The 19,355-nt window shown below is 38.7% G+C and overlaps 1 protein-coding gene and 1 long non-coding RNA gene across 10 annotated transcripts in view; one reads left to right on the plus strand and one right to left on the minus strand.

Moving 5' to 3' along the window:
- AOPEP (aminopeptidase O (putative)) overlaps positions 1–19,355 on the plus strand; it is a 432,382-nt gene that overhangs the window by 63,787 nt on the left and 349,240 nt on the right. For 8 of the 9 annotated variants that reach the window (XR_008686140.2, XR_016037874.1, XM_055427422.2 and 5 more), the window contains exon 2: positions 9,978–10,887. Coding sequence is in view for 7 of the 9 variants with exons in the window: in XM_055427422.2 (XP_055283397.2) it covers positions 10,112–10,887 (776 nt within the window). In the remaining 2 variants the exon portion in view is untranslated. Of the gene's footprint in view, positions 1–9,322; positions 9,420–9,977; positions 10,888–19,355 lie in introns of those variants that run through there. The other variant, XM_088838096.1, reaches the window with a different exon arrangement.
- Positions 7,911–17,813, minus strand: LOC148777395 (uncharacterized). Its single transcript, XR_016037875.1, has 4 exons — positions 17,395–17,813; positions 17,198–17,259; positions 14,645–14,706; positions 7,911–8,757 (listed from the first exon to the last, which is right to left on the minus strand). It is a non-coding gene; the product is annotated as an uncharacterized LOC148777395 (long non-coding RNA).

A 19,355-nucleotide genomic window follows, 5' to 3' on the forward strand; every position in this document is an offset into this window, starting at 1 on the left:
GACCAGATGTGGTTTTTGCTTGCTTATTTTCTTTCCAGTTTCATTGAGATTTAATTGACACATAACATTGTATTACTTTAAGGTGTGTAACATAAGGCTTTGATATATGTTTATGTTACAATGCTTTATTTTAAAAAATGGTGGCCTTGGAGGTGTTTGAAACATTGGTAATAGGATGGAGGCATGGAGAGGGACAAGTATTGGCAAGAGAAAAATGTTGAATGAAACAACATTCCAAATTAGTGAAAGGGGATAGTGTTGGGAAAAATACTTCTTTTCCATTTCTGAGGTTTCCTTTCTTGTGGAGGGAGCTTAATCACTGTAACATTCCTGGTCACTTTACTTCTCCTTTAAGGTAGGTAGAGTGACTTATTCTGGTAAATTTTGAAAGAAGAAAAAACTAGGTGTGCTCTGCTCAGCTCAGTTCCTCCCTTTTGCTTTTGGGCAGCAGCCCTGACCATTTACTTATGTTTCCAGGCCCTGAGTCTTACCTGTTGAGGATACCTGCTCTCTTGGGAGCTTTGACCTGATCCATCATTGCCTGTGACCAATCTAACTTGAGGATTTGGTTTTTAGGTACCTTTGACTTCCACACCAAGTCATATCGTTCAGTTTAGTTTTCATCAATAATGTGATATTTTGGTCTCCCTTTGCCATACCCTATCTTATTTCTCAGTATGTTCAGAATTTGGATTGGCAAGAAGAGTTCTGTTTATTTCTCTCTCTCAGACTCCAAAAGCTAGAATGCAGGGGGAAAGAACTGGCTTTGGTGAGAAGGGATTATTATGTTTTCTCTGAATCTAGAGAAGGCAATATATTTCCTCTGAATCAGGAAGAGGGCACTAATTACAGAGAACTGGAAATCCTTGAGGTATAATGGAGTTTCAGGGATTCAAAATCATCATAGGTAGGAGAACAAATTAATCAACTGAGAATGAGTCATCAGGCAAAGATTTGGAAACTTAAAAGAAGAAAAGGTTTAGAATTTCCTGTCTATGGAGTATACTCAAGGATCCACTGAGAGATGTTTACAGATGGGGGCCAAGATGATGGAGTAGAAAGACCCTGAGCTCACCTCCTCTCATGACCACACCAAAATTACAATGATTTTCAGAACAATCATCAGTGGAAAAGATCAGACTTCATCAGAGAAGATCTTCTATAACTTAGGATATAAAGAAGGACCCACAATGAGATGGGTAGGAGGGGCAGGTTCATAATATAATCAACTCCTATAACCACAAACTGGAGAATAATTGTAGTGGGGATCTTCCACAGGAGTGAGTATTCTGAGACCCACTTTGGGCTCTCCAGCTTGGGGTTCCTGCACCAGGAAGGCAAGCCTCCAGAGCATTTGGCATTGAGGACCAATGGGACTTAATTTCAGGAGTCCCAAAGGACTAGTGGGAAACAGACTTCACTCTCAAAGTATTTACTACACAAAATCTCATATGCTCTAGGACCCAGCGGAAAAGCAAAAATTTGATAGAAGCCTGGACCAGATGTACCCATGGTTTTGGAGGTCTCTCGTAGAGGCAGGGGTAGCTGCAGCTGACCCTGGGGACATGGACACTGGTGGCACCCATACTGGGGAGCTGCTACTGTGTGGGTTCTGGTGCTGGTTGGCAACATTGTGGAAACTTTCCTCTAGCTCATCACCTGCAAGGCCTAGCTCCACCCAACAGTTTGTAGGTACCTGTGCTGGAACATCTCAGGCAAAGCAATGAACTGGTTTGGAATACAGGCCCACTTCTCAGCAGATGGACTGCCTGAAGACTTCCTGAGCCCACAGCCACCTCTGGATGTGCCTCTAGGCATTGTCCTGCCCACCAGAGGCCAGGACCCAGCTCCACCCACCAGATACAAGAAAACTATGATCTCACAGCTATGGACCTAGCCTGCCTAGAGCAGGCCAGACTCTGCCCTGAGACCAGCTGGGTCCTGTCCCTGCTCATTGGCACATAAACACAAGCTTTGGAACATCCCAGACACCATACCTACTGTGTCAAGAACTAGCCATTCCCCACCAGTGATCTGACACCAGCTCTGGGATCCTTGGGCCATGTAGGCAGACTCCAGGACCTAGCTCTGTGAGCCAATAGTCCAACACTAATCCCAGGACCTGCCTTCATCCATTAGTAGGGAATCAACAACCCTGGAATCTTCTGAACCCTGACTCTGCACTATCCCCAGAGTCCCCTGGGGTTCTACAGTCAGTCATTTTGTGACTATGCCCAGCCAACCATCTGCCAGAAGCCTCCAAAAGAGCACAGGGCCTGGCAACCGAGTGGGTTAGGGCCAACAAAGACTACCAGACCACCTACATAGCCTACCACAACAGAAGGGCCCACACAGCCCTCATGGGGCAGCCCCTAGAACGCACAGCTTGGATAAATTAAAATAAAATAAAGTAATAATATAGACAGCAACTTAGGCAAAATGAGGCATCAGAGAAACATATTCCAGACAAAGGAATAAGACAAAACTCAAGAAAAACTTAGTGAAGTCTCCAGATTGGTAATCTAACCAAGAAAGAGTTCAGAGTAATCATCACAAATATGATCAAAGAACTTGAAAGAAGACTGGATTTACGAAGTGAGAAGTTAGAAGTTTTTAACAGAGAAATATAAAGAACAACCAAACAAGGATGAAGAATACAATAAGTGAAATGAAAAATGTACTAGAAGGAGTCAGCAGTAGACTAAATGATAGAGGATGGGGTCAGCGAGATGGAAGACAGAGTAGAGGAAATCACTGACATTGAGCAGATAAAAGAAAAAGAAGAAATGAAGACAGTTAACGAGACCTCTGAGATCAAGTGTACTAATATTTGTCTTATCAGGGTCTCAAAAGGAAAAGAGAAAGAGGCTGAGAACATATTTGAATACATAATAGCTGAAAGGGAACAGTCATCAGGAAGGAAGAGAGTTCCATATAGCAATAACCCAAAGGGAGACACACCAAGACACACTGTAACTCAAATGACAAAATTTAAGAGTAGAGAATGTTAAAAGTAACAAGTGAAAAGCAACAAATAGTATACAACGGGACTTCCACAAGGCTATCAGCTGACTTTTCAGCAGAAACACTGCAGGCCAGAAGAGAATGACAGGATATATTTAAAGTGATGAAAGGGAAAAACACCTACAACCAAGAATACTCTACCCAGCAAGACTCTCACTCAGATTTTATGGAGAAATCAAAACATTTACAGGCAAGCATACTCTAAAAGGATTCAGCACCACCAAATCAGCTTTACAACAAATGTTAAAGGAACTTCTGTAGATGAGAAAGGAAAGGCCACAACTAGAAACAAGTAAAATTACAAAACAAAAAACTCATCAATAAAGGCAAACATACTATAAAGGTAGGAAATCAGCCATGCACAAAGCTACTAGGAAAGTTAAAAGACAAAACTAGTAAAATCATCTATAAGTACAATAAGCAGTTAAGGAAATACAAAACAATTAAATTTAAAATGGGCTTTCCTGGTGGCTTAAATGGTAAAGAATCTGGCTGCAATGCAGGTGACATGGGTTTGATCCCTGGGTTGGGAAGATCCACTGGAGAAGGGAATGGCTATTCATTCCAGTGTTCTTGTCTTGAGAATCCCCTCAACAGAGGAGCCTGGTGGGCTACAGTTCATGTGGTCATAAAGAGTCAGACACAACTGAGCAACTATGCACAATGATAATCAAAAATAGTAATCATGAGGGGAGAAGAATACAAATGTTGGGTTATTAAAATGCATTTGAAATTAAGAGATCAGCAACTTAAAACAATTTTATATGTATGTTGCTGAGCAACCAGTGGCTCACTGAAGAAATAAAAGAGGAAATTAAAAAAAGAAAAACCTAGAGACAAATGAGAATGAAGACATGACTATTCAAAACCTACAGGACATAACAAAAGCAGTTCTCAGAGGGCATTGTATAATGATACAAGCTTACCTCAGAAAATAGTAAAATCTCAAATAAACAACCTATCCCTATAACAGATGTAAACTTTTATATATAGAATGGATGAACAACAAAGACCTACTGTATAGCACTATATTCAGTATAGTTCAGAAGAAATACGTTCAACATCCTATGGTAAACCATAAAGAAAAGAATATAAAGTCACTTTGCCATGTTGTAGGAAGTAACACGACATTGTAGAACAACTATACTTCAGGAAAGAAAAAAGAAAGGAAAAAACAAAATGTAGATGAATTATATCTCAATGAACCTGGGAAAAATTATATCATAACTTATAGGAAAAACAAAGCAAAATAAAACCCTAACACTACACCTAAAGGAACTAGGGAAAGAAGAACAAATAAAACCCAAAGATAGTGAAGGAAAGAAACGAAAATGAGAGCGGAAATAAATGAAATAGAAGCTAAAACAATTGAAAAGATCAATGAAACTAGAAGCTAGTTCTTTGAAAAGATAAACAAAATTGATAAACTAGACCTGTCAAGAAAAAGAGAGGGCCCAAATTAATAACACCAGAAATGAAAAAGAAGTTACAACTGACACCAGAGGAATATAAAAGATCATGAGACTACTGTGACCATCACAATGCCCATAACCTGGATAAACTAGAAGAAATGGACACATTCTTAGAAATATACAGTCTCCTCAGACTGAACCAGAAGAAACATATAATATGAATCAACCAATTCCCAGTAATGAAATTGAATAAGTAATTTAAAAACGTCTGACAAAGAAAAGTCTAGGACCAAATGGCTTCACAGGTGAATTCTACCAAATATTTAGAGAGGAGTTAACACCTATCCTTCTCAAAATATTGTGGAGGAAAGAACACTTCCAAATTCATCCTATGAAACCAGGATTGCCTTGATACTAGATAAAGATATCACACACCCAAATACTTAGCAGGTAAGGAAAAGTGAAAGTGTCTCAGTCGTCTCTGACTCTTGTGACTCCATGGACTATATATAGCCTACCAGGCTCCTCTGTCCATGGAATTCTCCAGGCTAGAATACTGGAGTGGGTAGCCATTCCCTTCTCCAGGGTATCTTCCTGACCCAGGGATTGAACCTAGGTCTCCTGCATTGCAGGTGAATTCTTTACCATCTGAGCCACCAGGGAAGCCCCAAAATACTGGAGTGGGTAGCCTATCCCTTCTCCAGCAGATCTTCCCAACCCAGGAATCAAATCAGAGCCTCCTGCATCTCAGGTAGATTCTTTACCAGCTGAGTTACCAGGTAAGGAATCCACCTGCAATGCAGGAGTCACAGAAGACATGGTTTCAATTCCTGAGTCAGGAAGATCCCTTGGAGGAGGAGATGGCAACCTGTTCCAGTATTCTTTTGCCTGGGAAATCCCGTGGAGAGAGGAGTCTGGCAGACTATAGCCCATGGGATCTCAAAAGAGTCATATAGGACTGAGTGACTAAGCATGCACACACAAAGGAAATTACAGACTGATATCACTGAGGAACATAAATGCAGAAATCCTCAGCAAAATATTTGCAAACCAAATCCAGCAATACTTTCAAGGGATCATACACCCGGATCAAGTGGGATTTACCCCAAGGATGCAAGGATTTTTCAATATCCACAGATCAATCAGTGTAATACACTACATCGACAAATTGAAAAAATGCAAACTGTCACTGTTTGCAGGTTACATGATACTCTTCACAGAAAATCCTATGCTGAAAGAAATTGAAGATGACACAAGCAGATGTTTGTGGACTGGAAGAATCAATATTGTTAAAATGACATCCTATCCAAGGCAATCTTAGGTTTAATTCAGTCCTTATCAAAATACCAATGATATTTTTCACAGAATTACAAGAAAAAATTTTTACATTTGTATGGGAACACGAAAGATCCCCAAAAGCCAAAGCAGTCTTGAGAAAGAAGAACAGAGATGGAGGAACCACACCCTCTGACTTCAGACTATACTACAAAGCTACAGTAATCAAAACAGTGGTATTGGGCCAAAAGCAAAATATAGACCAATGAAACAGGATACAAGGCCCAGAACTAAAGTAATGCACTTATATTCAATAGTCAATGACAAAAGAGGCAAGAATATACAAGGGAGAAAAGACAGTCCTTCAATAAATTGTGCTGTGAAAACTGGACATTTACATGTTAAAGAATGAAATTAGAACCTTCTCTAACACTATTCAAAAAAATAAAATGGATTAAAGACCTAAATGTAAGACCTAAAATCATAAAACTGCTAGAAGAAATAACAAGGCAGAACACCCTTTGACATAAATCATAGCAATATTTTTTTGGCTCTATCTCCCAAACAAAGGAAATAAAAGCAAAAATAAATATATAGGACCTAATTTAACTTAAAAGCTTTTAAATAGCAAAGTAAGCCATCAACAAAATGAAAAGACAACCTACTGAATGGGAGAAAATGTTTGCAAATGATGTGACCAATAAAGTGTTAATACTCAAAATATATAAACAGTTCATATGGTTCAACATAAGAAATAAGCAACATGATTACAAGAGAAGATGCTTAACATCACTTTTCATCATCAGGGAAATGCAAATCAAAACCACAAAGAAATACCACCTCATACCTAACAGAATGGCTGTCATCAAAAAGAACACAAATAGCATTGGCTGGAATGTGAAGAAAAGGAAACTCTTGCACAGTGTTGGTGGGAGTGTAAATTGTTGTAGCCACTGTGGAAAACTGTATGTAAGTTTCTCAAAATTCTGAAAATAGAACAGCCATAAGAATTCCACTCCTGGGTATATATCGAAAAAGACAACTCCTACTTGAAAAGATACATGCACCTCAATGTTCTTATTAACACTGCTTACACTTGCCAAGATATGGAAGCCATGTAAATGTCCATCAACAGATGAATAGATGTGTGCGTATGTATATATCTATATGAAAAGACAGTCTACTGAATGGGAGAAAATGTGGTGTATATACATTTACACAATGGAGTACTATGCAGCAATATAAAAGAATAAAAATTTTGCCATTTGTAGCAACATGGATGAACTTTGAGGGTATAATTCTAGGTGAAATGTCAGACAGAGAAGGACAAATATTGTGAGAGATCACTTATATGTAGAATCTGAAAAAAATCAACAAGTTAGTACATATAACAAAAAAAAAAGCAGACTCATTGATATGGAGAACAAACTGGTGGTTACAGGTGGGGAGAGGGAAGGGGAAGGGGCACAAAAGGGTAAAGGAGTAAGAGGTACAAACTATTTTGTATAAAATATTCTACAGGGATATATGATATAAGGATTATAGCCAATATTTTATAATAACTATAAATGGAGTATAACCTCTAGGAATTGTGAATCACTGTGTTATACACCTATAGCTTATATTATAATATTTTTAATCAAATACATTTCAATTTTTAAAAATCTCATAAAGAGGACCAAAAGATTTCCAATCTTGGATGGGCAGGACTCTAAGGTAGCCTAAGGATAGCCACCAGAGACAAAAGTGGTGAAAACCACTCTACACAACATATTTTATTGTTAAATTATATTAACTTTCACATTCAGTTCAGTTCAGTTCAGTCGCTCAGTCGTGTCCGACTTTCACATTAGGAATCTATTAAGGTTAGATAATAAATGGTTTTATCTATATTATTACAAATGCTAATGTATTCTTTTTCAAATTTCATAGTTTAGACAGCCACGAAGTTAATCCTTTTCTTAGTTGATTCAGAGTTTTCCTTATGTGTGTCCAGGTATTTTTTAATTAAACAAAAAACAATGTTTTAATAGCCCAGTCAACAAAATAGTACATTATAGCAACTCCAAAATCCAGCAGGGTCAAGTTTTAACAATCTGTTGTTTCTAATTACATAAATATAGCCAGTAGCTTTACTGAAGTTTATTATAAATAATATGACAATTTCAGTTCTCACGCCGAAAGGAAAATACCCTAGCTTATTTCCTTTGCCCATTGACTTTTCTAGGACTAAAGTGTGTGCCATGCATGTGTGCTAAGTCGCTTCAGTCGTGTCTGACTCTGTGTGACCCTATGGACTGTAGCCCGCCAGGCTCCTCTGTCCATGGGATTCTCCAGGCAAGAATACTGGAGTGGGATGCCATGTCCTCCTCCAGGGGATCTTCCAAACCCAGGGATCAAACTGTTTTTTCTGCGGCTCCTGCATTGCAGACGGGTTCTTTACCACTAGCAGCACCTGGGAAGCCCAAAGTGTGTGCCAGCTTCTCCATAAAGTGATCTCAGACTGTTCTTTTACATCCCTGATTACTCTCAGTTCTTATCATTCTAAAAGTCAAAGTGTATATTAACACTCACAGTTTGGTTGGGGGGAGGGAGGAAGAGAAGGGAGCAGGAAGGGTTTTAGGAGGCAATTGCACTTAAACTATGTGGAAGGAGAATAGAATTTGGCAGGTGGATATGGAAGGTGGAAACCAGGAGCACTCCAGGTATGACATAGTAGTCCAAAAAGCATGGAGGTAAGGTGTCAGGTCATCTTTAGGGAGCAATGTATTGAGCAGGCCTTTTTTTGGGGGGGGAGGCACACCGTGAGTCCTGTGGAATCTTAGTTACCTGACCAAGGACCGAACCAGAGGCCCCTGCAGTGGAAGCTTGGAATCTTAACCACTGGACCACCAGAGAAGTCCTGAGTATGCCCTTTGACTAGAGGACAAGGATTTGAAGGGAGTGTGGTCTCCATGACAAGGAAAATAGCTTGAAACCAGACTGTACAAGTCTGCCGGAAGCCAGCTCCTTTTAAGGCTAGGTGAGATTTTGATGAGGAAATAGCCTGTGGGGAGATAGAAAATGAAAATTCAATAGGTTTAATTGTTGGAATAAGATTCTAGAAGGAAAGGAAATAAAAATCTAGGAGATTGGCAGATAAAGTTAGAAGGAACGTGAGGAGGACTTAATAAAAAGGGAGGGCTCAATTTCACGTGAAAAGTCAAACAAGTAATGTTGTTTTATAGTTGATGAAAGAATACCTCTTGATATTTAGAAATACAAATGTGATTTTAAATAAATCTGCTTTGTCAGAGTTTTCGTTTCTTTTCCTCTGCCATTTTTTTTTTTCATTTTTTGGTTAAAAAAAAGTGTTGAAAGAAATAAGGTACACAACAGGGACTGAAATAATTTCAAATAATTTTTCTTTTAGTTGGATTGCTATTATAAAATAAGACTATATTTTGATTCAGAACTTTTACGAAGAACTTGGGTATTTTATTACAACATCTGTTTCTACATTTTAATTTCTCTCCTTCCTTTTATAGGTATTTGCATGCTTTTTTTTTTCAAATGAGAAGACCTTTTTGTTTGCCACAAGAAGGCTATTATCCAGAATGTTAATGGGTTTTCAGCTATTAAGATGTAATGATATACCTTGAGTATTTAACTATAAATTTGAAAAATCTCTGTGAACAATCTCAAAGGAATACTTCGAATGCACTCCTGGTAAATTGGCTCATTTTCCTGTAATTTACTGGAAGTGCTGATATGAGAATAGTCCTAATGTGAAAAGTACATTAATCCCTGGAGTTACATTGTATGTATTAAATTATTATTCTCAAAGAATAAAACGTATGAGGCCATTTAGCCTTCATTCACATCTGTTACTTAGAATCACAGTAGAAAAACAATCACTTTTCTTCCGATGCACAGAATTAGAAATGATACATTTGATATCTTTTAAAATAAGAGGGACAGTGATGCTCAGTTACATTTTTGCCCAACAGTCATTCTTTTCCAGGACAAGGACTGTTCTGCAATAGTTAGGAACATGATTCTTCTGGTTTTGTGGAGGCCTCTTTTATTCCATCGATAACTGAAATATTATTAGAAATCCATAATGTAGTTTGATGTCAGTCAAAAAGATTAGACTGCCTTGTAGCCATGAGCTTTTACTACACTGTGGAATTATTTAAGGAGGTAATCAACTTGCAGAAGCAGCAGCTGCAGGAGCAAAGGATCTTATTTGGGATTTTGTCTAATTGTGTTTTTCCTCTTTACCAGGGGACTGAAAGCTGTGGAACCCCAATTTGTGACATCAGGTGTTTTTTGGAAAGCAGCCATTTATGACTCTGGAAGATTGGTACTGATAGGAAGCCCCTTCTGAGATTTTACCAAAGTTCTTGAACAGTACTACCATGGACATAAAGCTGGATCCCTCTCGAGATGACCTTCCTCTCATGGCCAACACCAGCCACATACTTGTGAAACACTATGTACTGGATTTAGATGTGGATTTTGAAAGTCAAATCATTGAAGGCACCATAGTGCTTTTCTTCGAGTCTGGAAACAGATTCAAGAAACGGAGTAGTTCCACTGAGATAGCCTGCCGATCAGAGCCAAACGAAGCCTGCAAATTTAGGATGCCTGAACCCTGCCAGATTCCTGTGACAGATACAAAGACCTTCTCATCTAAAATAGGATATAATGATTTTGTAATCTGTGGTAAAGGTGAAAAAGATACTTCTGGTAAAGATGGTAACCATGACAACCAGGAACAGGCTTCTGGGATTTCTAGCTCAAAGTACTGCTGTGACACAGGGAATCATGGGAGTGAGGAATTTTTGCTAGTGTTGGACTGCTGTGATTTATCTGTGTTAAAGGTTGAGGAGGTGGATGTTGCTGCTGTGCCAGGTATTGAAAAATTTACAAGGTCTCCCAAGCTCAGGAATCAGATTGTACGTGAACTCGTGGCTCTGCCTGCAGACCGTTGGAGGGAGCAGTTAGACTATTATGCTCGCTGCAGCCAGGCTCCTGGCTGTGGGGAACTCCTGTTTGACACTGACACTTGGAGCTTACAGATCAGGAAAACAGGGGCTCAGACAGCTACTGACTTTCCTCATGCCATAAGGATACGATACAGAACCAAACCCCAGGGGCGATCAGTTACATGGACCTCAGACCAGAGTGGCAGGTAGGTTATCTGGGTACTCCGCAGTTCCCTGGTCTTTAATCTTACACACTGGGAGATGAACCTTTGCAAAGATGCTCCTCTTTATTCTGTGGCATTACCCATCTAACCTTAAATCCTTCGACCCTCAGGGAAGCAGGTAAACTCCCAGGCATGCTGAACTTTTAATAGGATTACTTCCCTGAAGATGAAAAAGATTATTTTATTAAGCCCCTGTATTTCTGAGTTAGGAGACTGAAAGTCAGATTTAATGGTTAAATCTCAAGCCTAGCTCTCCGTTGAGGTCTCTGCTAGCAACTTCCAATACTGTAGATGGAAATGATATGTGTCTTTGAGCAAATACTTTCCCAAAGTTCCTTCATATTCCCCCGAGGGAATAAATAGCTGCTGTGTTGGGTTGGTGTGAATCCTGGAAAAGTGCTTCCAAATAAAGCCAGCTCTGCTTTGTGACTTTCTTACTGTATCCATCTCTTGGCAGCTGTGCCTCCGTGGACTTTGTCAGTTATTATATAATGTGAACCCTCAAAAGCACTGGGAAGATCTGTTTCTGAGGAGTGTGACAGTCAGTCCTGCTGAGTTGACACTTGCTTGTTTGGCTGTGATTCTGGGTATTTGACACCAAGGGGACTCCTGATTTTTTGTGTGGAGAGGAAGAATTGATGAAACATCAGTGTTCGGGGGAGTATATAGGCAGTTCTTTTCTTCTCTTTCTCCAGCAGTTTAGGGTTTTTAGAATTTGAGAATTTTCAAATCAAACTTTATTGATTCCTCATTATTTTACCTGTTTATTTGTGCTAACATACTGTGAATCATTATAGTAATTATTGCAGGGCTTGGTTGGAAGAACGTTCCTCTCTGTGAGCTTGTTTTTAGCGCCTTCTTTTATAGCAGAGAACTCCCTTAATGAAGGCAGTGGTCTAGATAAATAGCTTACATCTCTCCCCCTAACTCACCCCCCCCAAAAAAACCTTTTAGATTATGTTTTTTAAAGCACCACCTCGAGTTTGAGCTCTCATTATCCCGCTCCTTGCCTCCGTCTTACCTCCTGCTCTGGTCTCCCTCCCTGCTCAGAAGGAATTCACTTCCTTTCTTATTTCTGCTAGAGTCTGAGGCAGCCTTTGGGATAGTGCAGGGTAGTGCAAATTTACATCAGTAGAAAAGCATAGTGATTTGTTTATAGAATAACTTACTGAATATTCTTGGGAGTCTGTGAAGGAAAGAAATAGATGTTCTTATTGTATCTTTAAATTTTTTGGAAATTATTAAAGATGAGCTTTTAATAAGATTTAAAAATATACTGTCTCTGAATATTTAACTAGGAAATTCTAGTTTTCATACTTCCAGATATTTCATTTTTGAATTAGAGTAATAGGAAAGAAGAAACTATTGATAGTATTTGGAAGAAACACTCATTCATGGTCTCAAACATAGCTTTCTTCTCAGTGTTTACTACAGAGACTAGACTTGTGAATTACATTACATATGAAGTGTTGAGTAGGAATGAGTTGTTGATAAATGCTGGTTTCCATAAAGAAACTCTCAAAAGGTCCTTGGGCACATTTTGCTCCTGAAAGGGTGACTTGAATTTACTCTTGATGTCTCCTTTTCTGAATATTCAATAAATACATGATCCAGCAAGAGTTTCAGCTGTATCCTTGGAAGTCTGTAATTATATGTTAGTAAATAAATGACATTTATGGAGTCTTACAGAGATAATAAATTTGTTTTTTAAACCTTAAAAGATTTTTCCTCCCTTCTTTTTTCTTTTTTGGGGGGAATTTTATTAATAGTCTCGATAAATCTTCCATGAACAGTCATTAAATTCTCCCACATGTTTAAGAATAAATCTAGGTATATACTGGTAACTGTTTGGATACTGTAAGGACTTAAAATGCCCAAGGATTCCAGGTTGCTCAACAGAAATAATTTCTTATTAGTAATCACCAGGATTTCAAATTAAAGTAGTGGTTAAATTTTTACCATTGAGTGGCAGAATACTATCAACATGCCTACTGTAAATTTTTAGTGTGGATGAGAAACTTTTTATTCCCATTTTACAAGTAAGAATATTCTATAAAGTTACTGAAGCTCCTAGAAAAATCCATGTCTTAATTGTGAAAAGGAGCTGTGTTTCCTACTTTTGATTTTTACCATGTCTCTTATTGTAAGCAAAGATTTCAATACATTTTTAAAAAATGAATTAGCTTTCAAATCCATTTTTAAACAGATACTAGACAGAAATTTAAGAAAAACTCTAACCTTGTACCTGTCCTTTCAAGTTCCAACAGTGGCTTCTTCCCTGCACATTCTCATTCTACGCCTTGTTGAGAATTTTTAGTCACTTAGTCATTTTGTACTCTATGACCCCATGGACCGCAGCATGCCAGGCTTCTCTGTCCTTCACTATCTCCTGGAGTTTGTTCAAACTCATGGCCATTGAATTGGTAATGCCATCTAACCACCTCATCCTCTGTTGTCCCCTTTTTGTCCTGCCTTCAATCTTTCGGAGCATCAGGGTCTTTTCCAAGGAGGCAGCTCCTCGCATCAGGTGGCCAAAGTATTGGAGCTTCAGCATCAGTTCTTCCAATGCATATTCAGGGTTGATTTCCTTTAGGATTGACTGGTTTGTTGAGAATAAAATTCATTATTTTGTTTGATAATATGTAAATAAATAATCACTTAGGAGGTCAGAGGATCCCAGGAGGAAATTATAAAATGTGACGGAACAATCTAGCTATATTAAAAAATGTATGAAACAATCTCATTGAGGAGAGTAGAGGGGAAATGTGCTGACCTAAGTAACTTTAGAAATGAGTTGAATCTGTAAGGCTGAAAGCAAAAGGAACTGTACATAATTACTGCACTATAGTTGATAGAGTTGTTTCCCATGGGAATACAGGTTAACAATTCTGGTACCACTCTACATGTATACTGGAACTGAGTAATTTAGTAAATGGATGCAGATGGTGGGAGCCAGGTTTTTCACTGTTGAAGTGGGAGATTACAGATGGGCAAGGGGAAGAGGATAGAATGATTCATGTGGAAATGCATTAGAATGGGAGACATCACTATGAACTCACGTTTAGCATAATACAGATACAGATGGTTGCATATAGAAATAATTAGAGATGTGGGGTATTTGCAAGAGTTAGCATAGACATGTATTTCCTTGTTGCTCAGCTGAGTGGGTTTAGAAGCAGTGAGTACTCCCTAGTGCCCAGATCTTGGTTTCTAATATCATGCTCCAGTAAAGGAACCAGAGTTTTTGGAGAAATGGCTGGGGCTAGAGCAGGAAACATACAAGATGAAGCTGTAGCATCTGTTGTGCCAGAAAATAAGGAAATGCTCTAACAACAGCGATAAGAACCTGGAATTGCATGAGTGTATTAAAGTCTAAGGAGTCATCTGAAAGAACTCCTAGTGACCAAAACTGAGCAACAAAGTAAAATAGTTTTAGATGATAACCCAAAGTTTAAAATAAATATGTATGAGTCCATACTAATATAAAAAAGTGATTGACTTAAATAAGCAAATGGGGAGAATGGCCAAATCTATGGTGCAGAAGTCCAAGTTACATAGAAACTCTGCCCTCAAGAAGGTAGAGCATAATTCCTCCCTCCTTAAGAGAGGACTCTTCATAATGACTTCCTTCCAAAGAGGACAGTATGGAAAGAAGGAGAAAGCAAATTTTCATTGGAGAGACCTGACAAACATGGCCTCAGCAAGGAGATCAAAGCTGACATCAACACTGATGAGTCACCTTGATAGTATGTGATGAAAATGGCATCTTTGATCTTCCTCCTCGAAATCCACAGCCCCAATCTAAGCAAGAGAAAATATCAGATAAATCAGACTTTTAACAAAATACCTGACCAGTACTCCTCAAAACTCTCAAAACCAACATAAATAAAGTCTTCAGAAACTGTCACAATCAAGAGAAGCCTAAAGAGATATGCTAATTAAAATTAATGTAGTATTCTAGAATAGAAAAGGGGTATAAAGGATTTATTTTTACAGAGAGAACTAAGGAAATCTGAGTAAAATCTGAACTTTAGTTAATAATAATGTGTCAACTGTGACAAATATACTAATGTAAGTTGTAGGGAAAACTGAGTATGGAATATATGGGAAGTCTGTGTTTTATCTTGTACTTTTAAAAACAAATCTAGGGACTTCCTGATGGTCCAGTGGTTTAGAGTCTGCCTTCCAATGCAGAGGATGTGGTTTGATCCCTGCTCAGGGAACCAAGATCCCACATGCCATGGGGCAACTAAGCCAGCACACCCCCAGCAAAACATCTCAGATGCTGCAACTAAGATCTGAAGCAGCCAAAAATAAATAAATATTTAAAAATAAATCTATAACTGATAAAAAAAGTCATCAAAAATAAATTTCAAATTTGAAAAAATAGTCTTCTTTCCACCCTGAAATTCCCCTTTCCTAAGAGCTGTCAACCCATTTTTTATCAAGTAGAAATGTTTTCTAGATGGGAACTGAAAATATATTTGCCACTGTAAAAGAGTATTTCTTTTCAGTCATTGTCAGTAACTTACTCTCCCTCATTGTATTCTAGTTCTAAGATGAAATAGCTGGAAATATAAAAACTACATTTTCCTACTTCCTTTCAACCATTGTGGAGTTCTGGATTCTCTTGAATCTACTTGCTCTTTCTTGCCTCCATCATTCAGATACTAGATTTTAAATGACCTTTAAAAATGACTGATAAAACAAACACATACATAACAATATGACACATGCTTCTTGGAAAAAGTACTTACTTTTGTGTGATGGATGAGTATGTGTGCCCTTTAAAAATATTTAGATGAGAGCTGGGGCCATTATTCTTGCTAAGCTAGATAAGAAGACGATATCTTTTTGATTCTAGAGCCTCAGCATACTTTAGAAAAAAAAAATCTTTGAGAAATGGAAACCTTTATTCAAAGTTTATGTGTTTCCTGCACTTTTTTCATTTCAGTGAATAAAACGTTGTTTAAAATCAAAGCATCTTTCTGTAACTCACTCCTTTTCCCTTTGGATCACTGTGATAGTTGTGGAACCAGCCAAGCGGTCGAAGAGATCTTGCTTAAGCCGATGACATCATTGAATGAGTTGAATGGAGGGGAAATCCAGTTAAATATAGGAAATGTATTTTAGAAGCAACAATTATTTGGTCATTGTTAAAAATATCTGACTAGGAAAATATATTATAACTTAAAGTGATATTAAAATTAAAAATTTCCTAAATCAATATGATGTTGCTTTGTTTTAGATAAACCCACAATGATGTTGGCAAAATACTAAGGAGAGAATGATTTTTTAAAATTATATTTATTGTTCAGGTATTGGACCAAAGAAGATGTAGACCTTTGGAATATTTTTAGTTTAACATCAAAATCAGATGTTAATACATGCTCCCCTCACACACACATACAATAAAATAGTTTCATTTTTTGTATCTCGCTATAAAGTTTTAAAATTAAAAGAATGAACAGAAGATATTTTAGAAGCGATTTCAGGTCTAAAATGAACATTACTGTAATTAATACATTTTTTCTCCCCTATTTGCTTCAAGAAACCAATATAAAATTCATGAAAACTGAAGGGGAAATACACATTAATTCCATAATAACATTGTATAACTACAACAACAACCAAACAACAAGACATGAATAACCAAACATCAACAGAAAATAACAAATACAAATGACCTATAGCAAAAGTGTGGAGAGTTGAATCTAGAAGGTGAACGCCAAGAGACCTGAGTACTCAAAAGGTGGGCTGCCAACTAGCTGTGTGACTTCAGAGAAGTCATTTTACATCTCTGGAGCTTAATTTCCTCATGTGTAAAATGAGAAAATTCCATGAGAGGATCTCCGAATGTTTTCCATACATAAAATCCTATACTCATAAGGGGCTTCCAGATGAGAAGCACTGTCTTTGCCTTTACAAACAGCTTGCTAGTTTTGCACCCAAAACATCTCTGTTGAAGAAGAGGTGAGTTTCTGACTCAAAGCCACTTTCCGTCCAGTCCATTTTGACTGTACCAGAATCTATCCAAGTCAAAGCAGTATTCTCGTTGGACTTGTCACGTATGTTCATTATGATTGGTGAGTCCTTGTTTTGGTGATCACACCGTGAAGAAGAATGATAACAGAGAAGGGATGTGTGTGTGAGAGAGAGAGACAGAGAGTGTGTGTGTGTGTGTAGGCATGAGAGAGGCGAGGGAGCAGTTCTGGTTGACACTTCCTGCACTTCCTGTTTTGGTAGTCTGGCTCTTGGTTTTTATGTCACAGAAAGCAAGAGGGTTGCTTACCTACAACGGAAACTGTAACTTAGGTTTAACGAGAACGTGGAGCCATAAAAAAAGGTCAGGTCCTGAAAGGAGAACAGATGAAAAGAAATCAGAGGAGTCCTGAAGACTTTGTAACTGGGAAGTTACAAAGAATCTGAAATATTCTGAAATATGAAATATTTGAAAATCTGAAATATGAACGAATCTGAACCACCAACCTGTCGTATCTGTGGCCTCCTGGCCTCCAGTCACCAGATCAGTGCCTCGATGTGGAAAAACGTCATATCAAGCCACACCCACAGCGACAGTGGGCTCATCACCTCCTACTGTCTGTTGAAGCCACTCTCTCCCCAGTTGTTCATCTGTGATAATCAAGTCTCTGAAAATGGGTGATTTTTATGGAAAGTAGTATTTTTAAACTAAAAATAACCCCCTTTCACTCCAACTGCAAAAAGAAAAATGCATATAGTAGTCAACTGAAACTAAAGAAAATATATGGGTTGAGCCTATTCCCTACAAGTTGTAAAGATGGCTTCCCCTGAAAAAAGATAAGCAAACATAGTTGACATCATAGTCCATTTCCATTTGGGCTGCTATAACAAAATACTGCAGAGAGAATGGTTTATAAACAACAGAACTTAATTTATCACAGTTCTGGAGGCTAAAACTCTGAGACTAGGGTGCCAGCATGGTCCGGTCCTGGTGAAGGCCCTCTTTTGTGTTGCAGACTGCCAACTTCTGGCTGTGGCCTTACCTGGTGGAAGGGGCCAGGAAACTCTGTCTAGCCTCTTTTATAAAGGCATCAATCTCATTCATGAGGGCTCCACCCTCATGACCTGAGCACCTCCAAATGACCCCATCTCCTAATACCAACACTTTGGACATTAAGATTTCAACATATGAATTTGGACAGACATATTCAGACCAGCAGCATAGTGTATCTCATCTTCATTTGACTGCTCTGAGAATACACAAATATGTAACAAGAAGGTGAAATAATTGTTATTCTGACAGGTTCTTAGTTTAGTTCTTTAATGGCAACAAGCCATGGCCTGGCTGTCACCCCCTATCTTACCCTGTTTTCTTTCTCATTTTCAGTTGCTTTCTCCCATTCCTGCAACTCCTGTGCAGTTAATCTGGGCTCCCCAAGGGGTCTCCCATGTGGGTGGTTATCCCAGGGCATGTGGGATGAGCCCTGGTAGGAGAGTTTTCCTTCTCATGTTGGAAGGAATTGTTCAGTTGGGAAATAATGATGTTTATAAACATCAGAGAATTGCAGGCTTGTGCCTAAACATCTATCCCATAGGCATTTTAGCAACATGGCCAAGGTGCAAGGCTGTGCGTGTTGAATAAACACAGCTGCATATATTTCAGTGATCACCCATCCAGATAACTGCAGAGCGTGTTTATAAATGCACATAGATTTTCATCCCCTCCTGGGACACAATGGGTAGGGAAGAGGAAGGGTGGGAAAGGTATGTGTGTGACAAGAGTCATCACAGAGTGTGATTTTCAGACTCCGTGAAGACCTCCTGTCCACCCATTCTCTACTTTGTGTCAGATGCCCAAAATTCCACCACTAGACATTTCCCGGGGGTTAAAGCTTTCATCCCGCTTAAAATGTTGTTACTTGACTTTAGATTGCTTTGGACATTTGCACCGTGATGTGCGACATGCATAGGCATATCAGATTGTGAAAGCTCAAAAAGCCATCAGTTATAAAGTCACTGGCACTTGGTTTGGATGTGGTGGGGAGGGAGGAGTGAGCTGAGAAGAAGAGAAGACCAAGAAGGGAGTAGACTGGGAGCACGGAGAGAATGTACATTTTCAAGAAATTTTGCCTAGGATTATTTTCCTGTTTAGGAGAAGGTAATGGCAAGCCACTCCAGTACTCCTGCCTAGAAAATCACATAGATGGAGGAGCCTGATGGGCTGCAGTCCGTGGAGTTGCTAAGGGTCGGACACGACTGAGCGACTTCACTTTCTCTTTTCACTTTCACACATTGGAGGAGGAAATGGCAACCCACTCCAGTGTTCTTGCCTGGAGAATCCCAGGGACGGGGGAGCCTGGTGGGCGTCCGTCTATGGGGTCACACAGGGTCGGACACAACTGAAGTGACTTAGCAGCAGCAGCAGCATTTTCCTGTTTATTTTTAAAATTTATTTATGTTTCTTTTGG

This window comes from Moschus berezovskii, chromosome 7, assembly GCF_049115385.1.
Source record: "Moschus berezovskii isolate FMDL1 chromosome 7, NW_MosBer_1.0, whole genome shotgun sequence".
NCBI classification, from domain to species: domain Eukaryota; kingdom Metazoa; phylum Chordata; class Mammalia; order Artiodactyla; family Moschidae; genus Moschus; species Moschus berezovskii.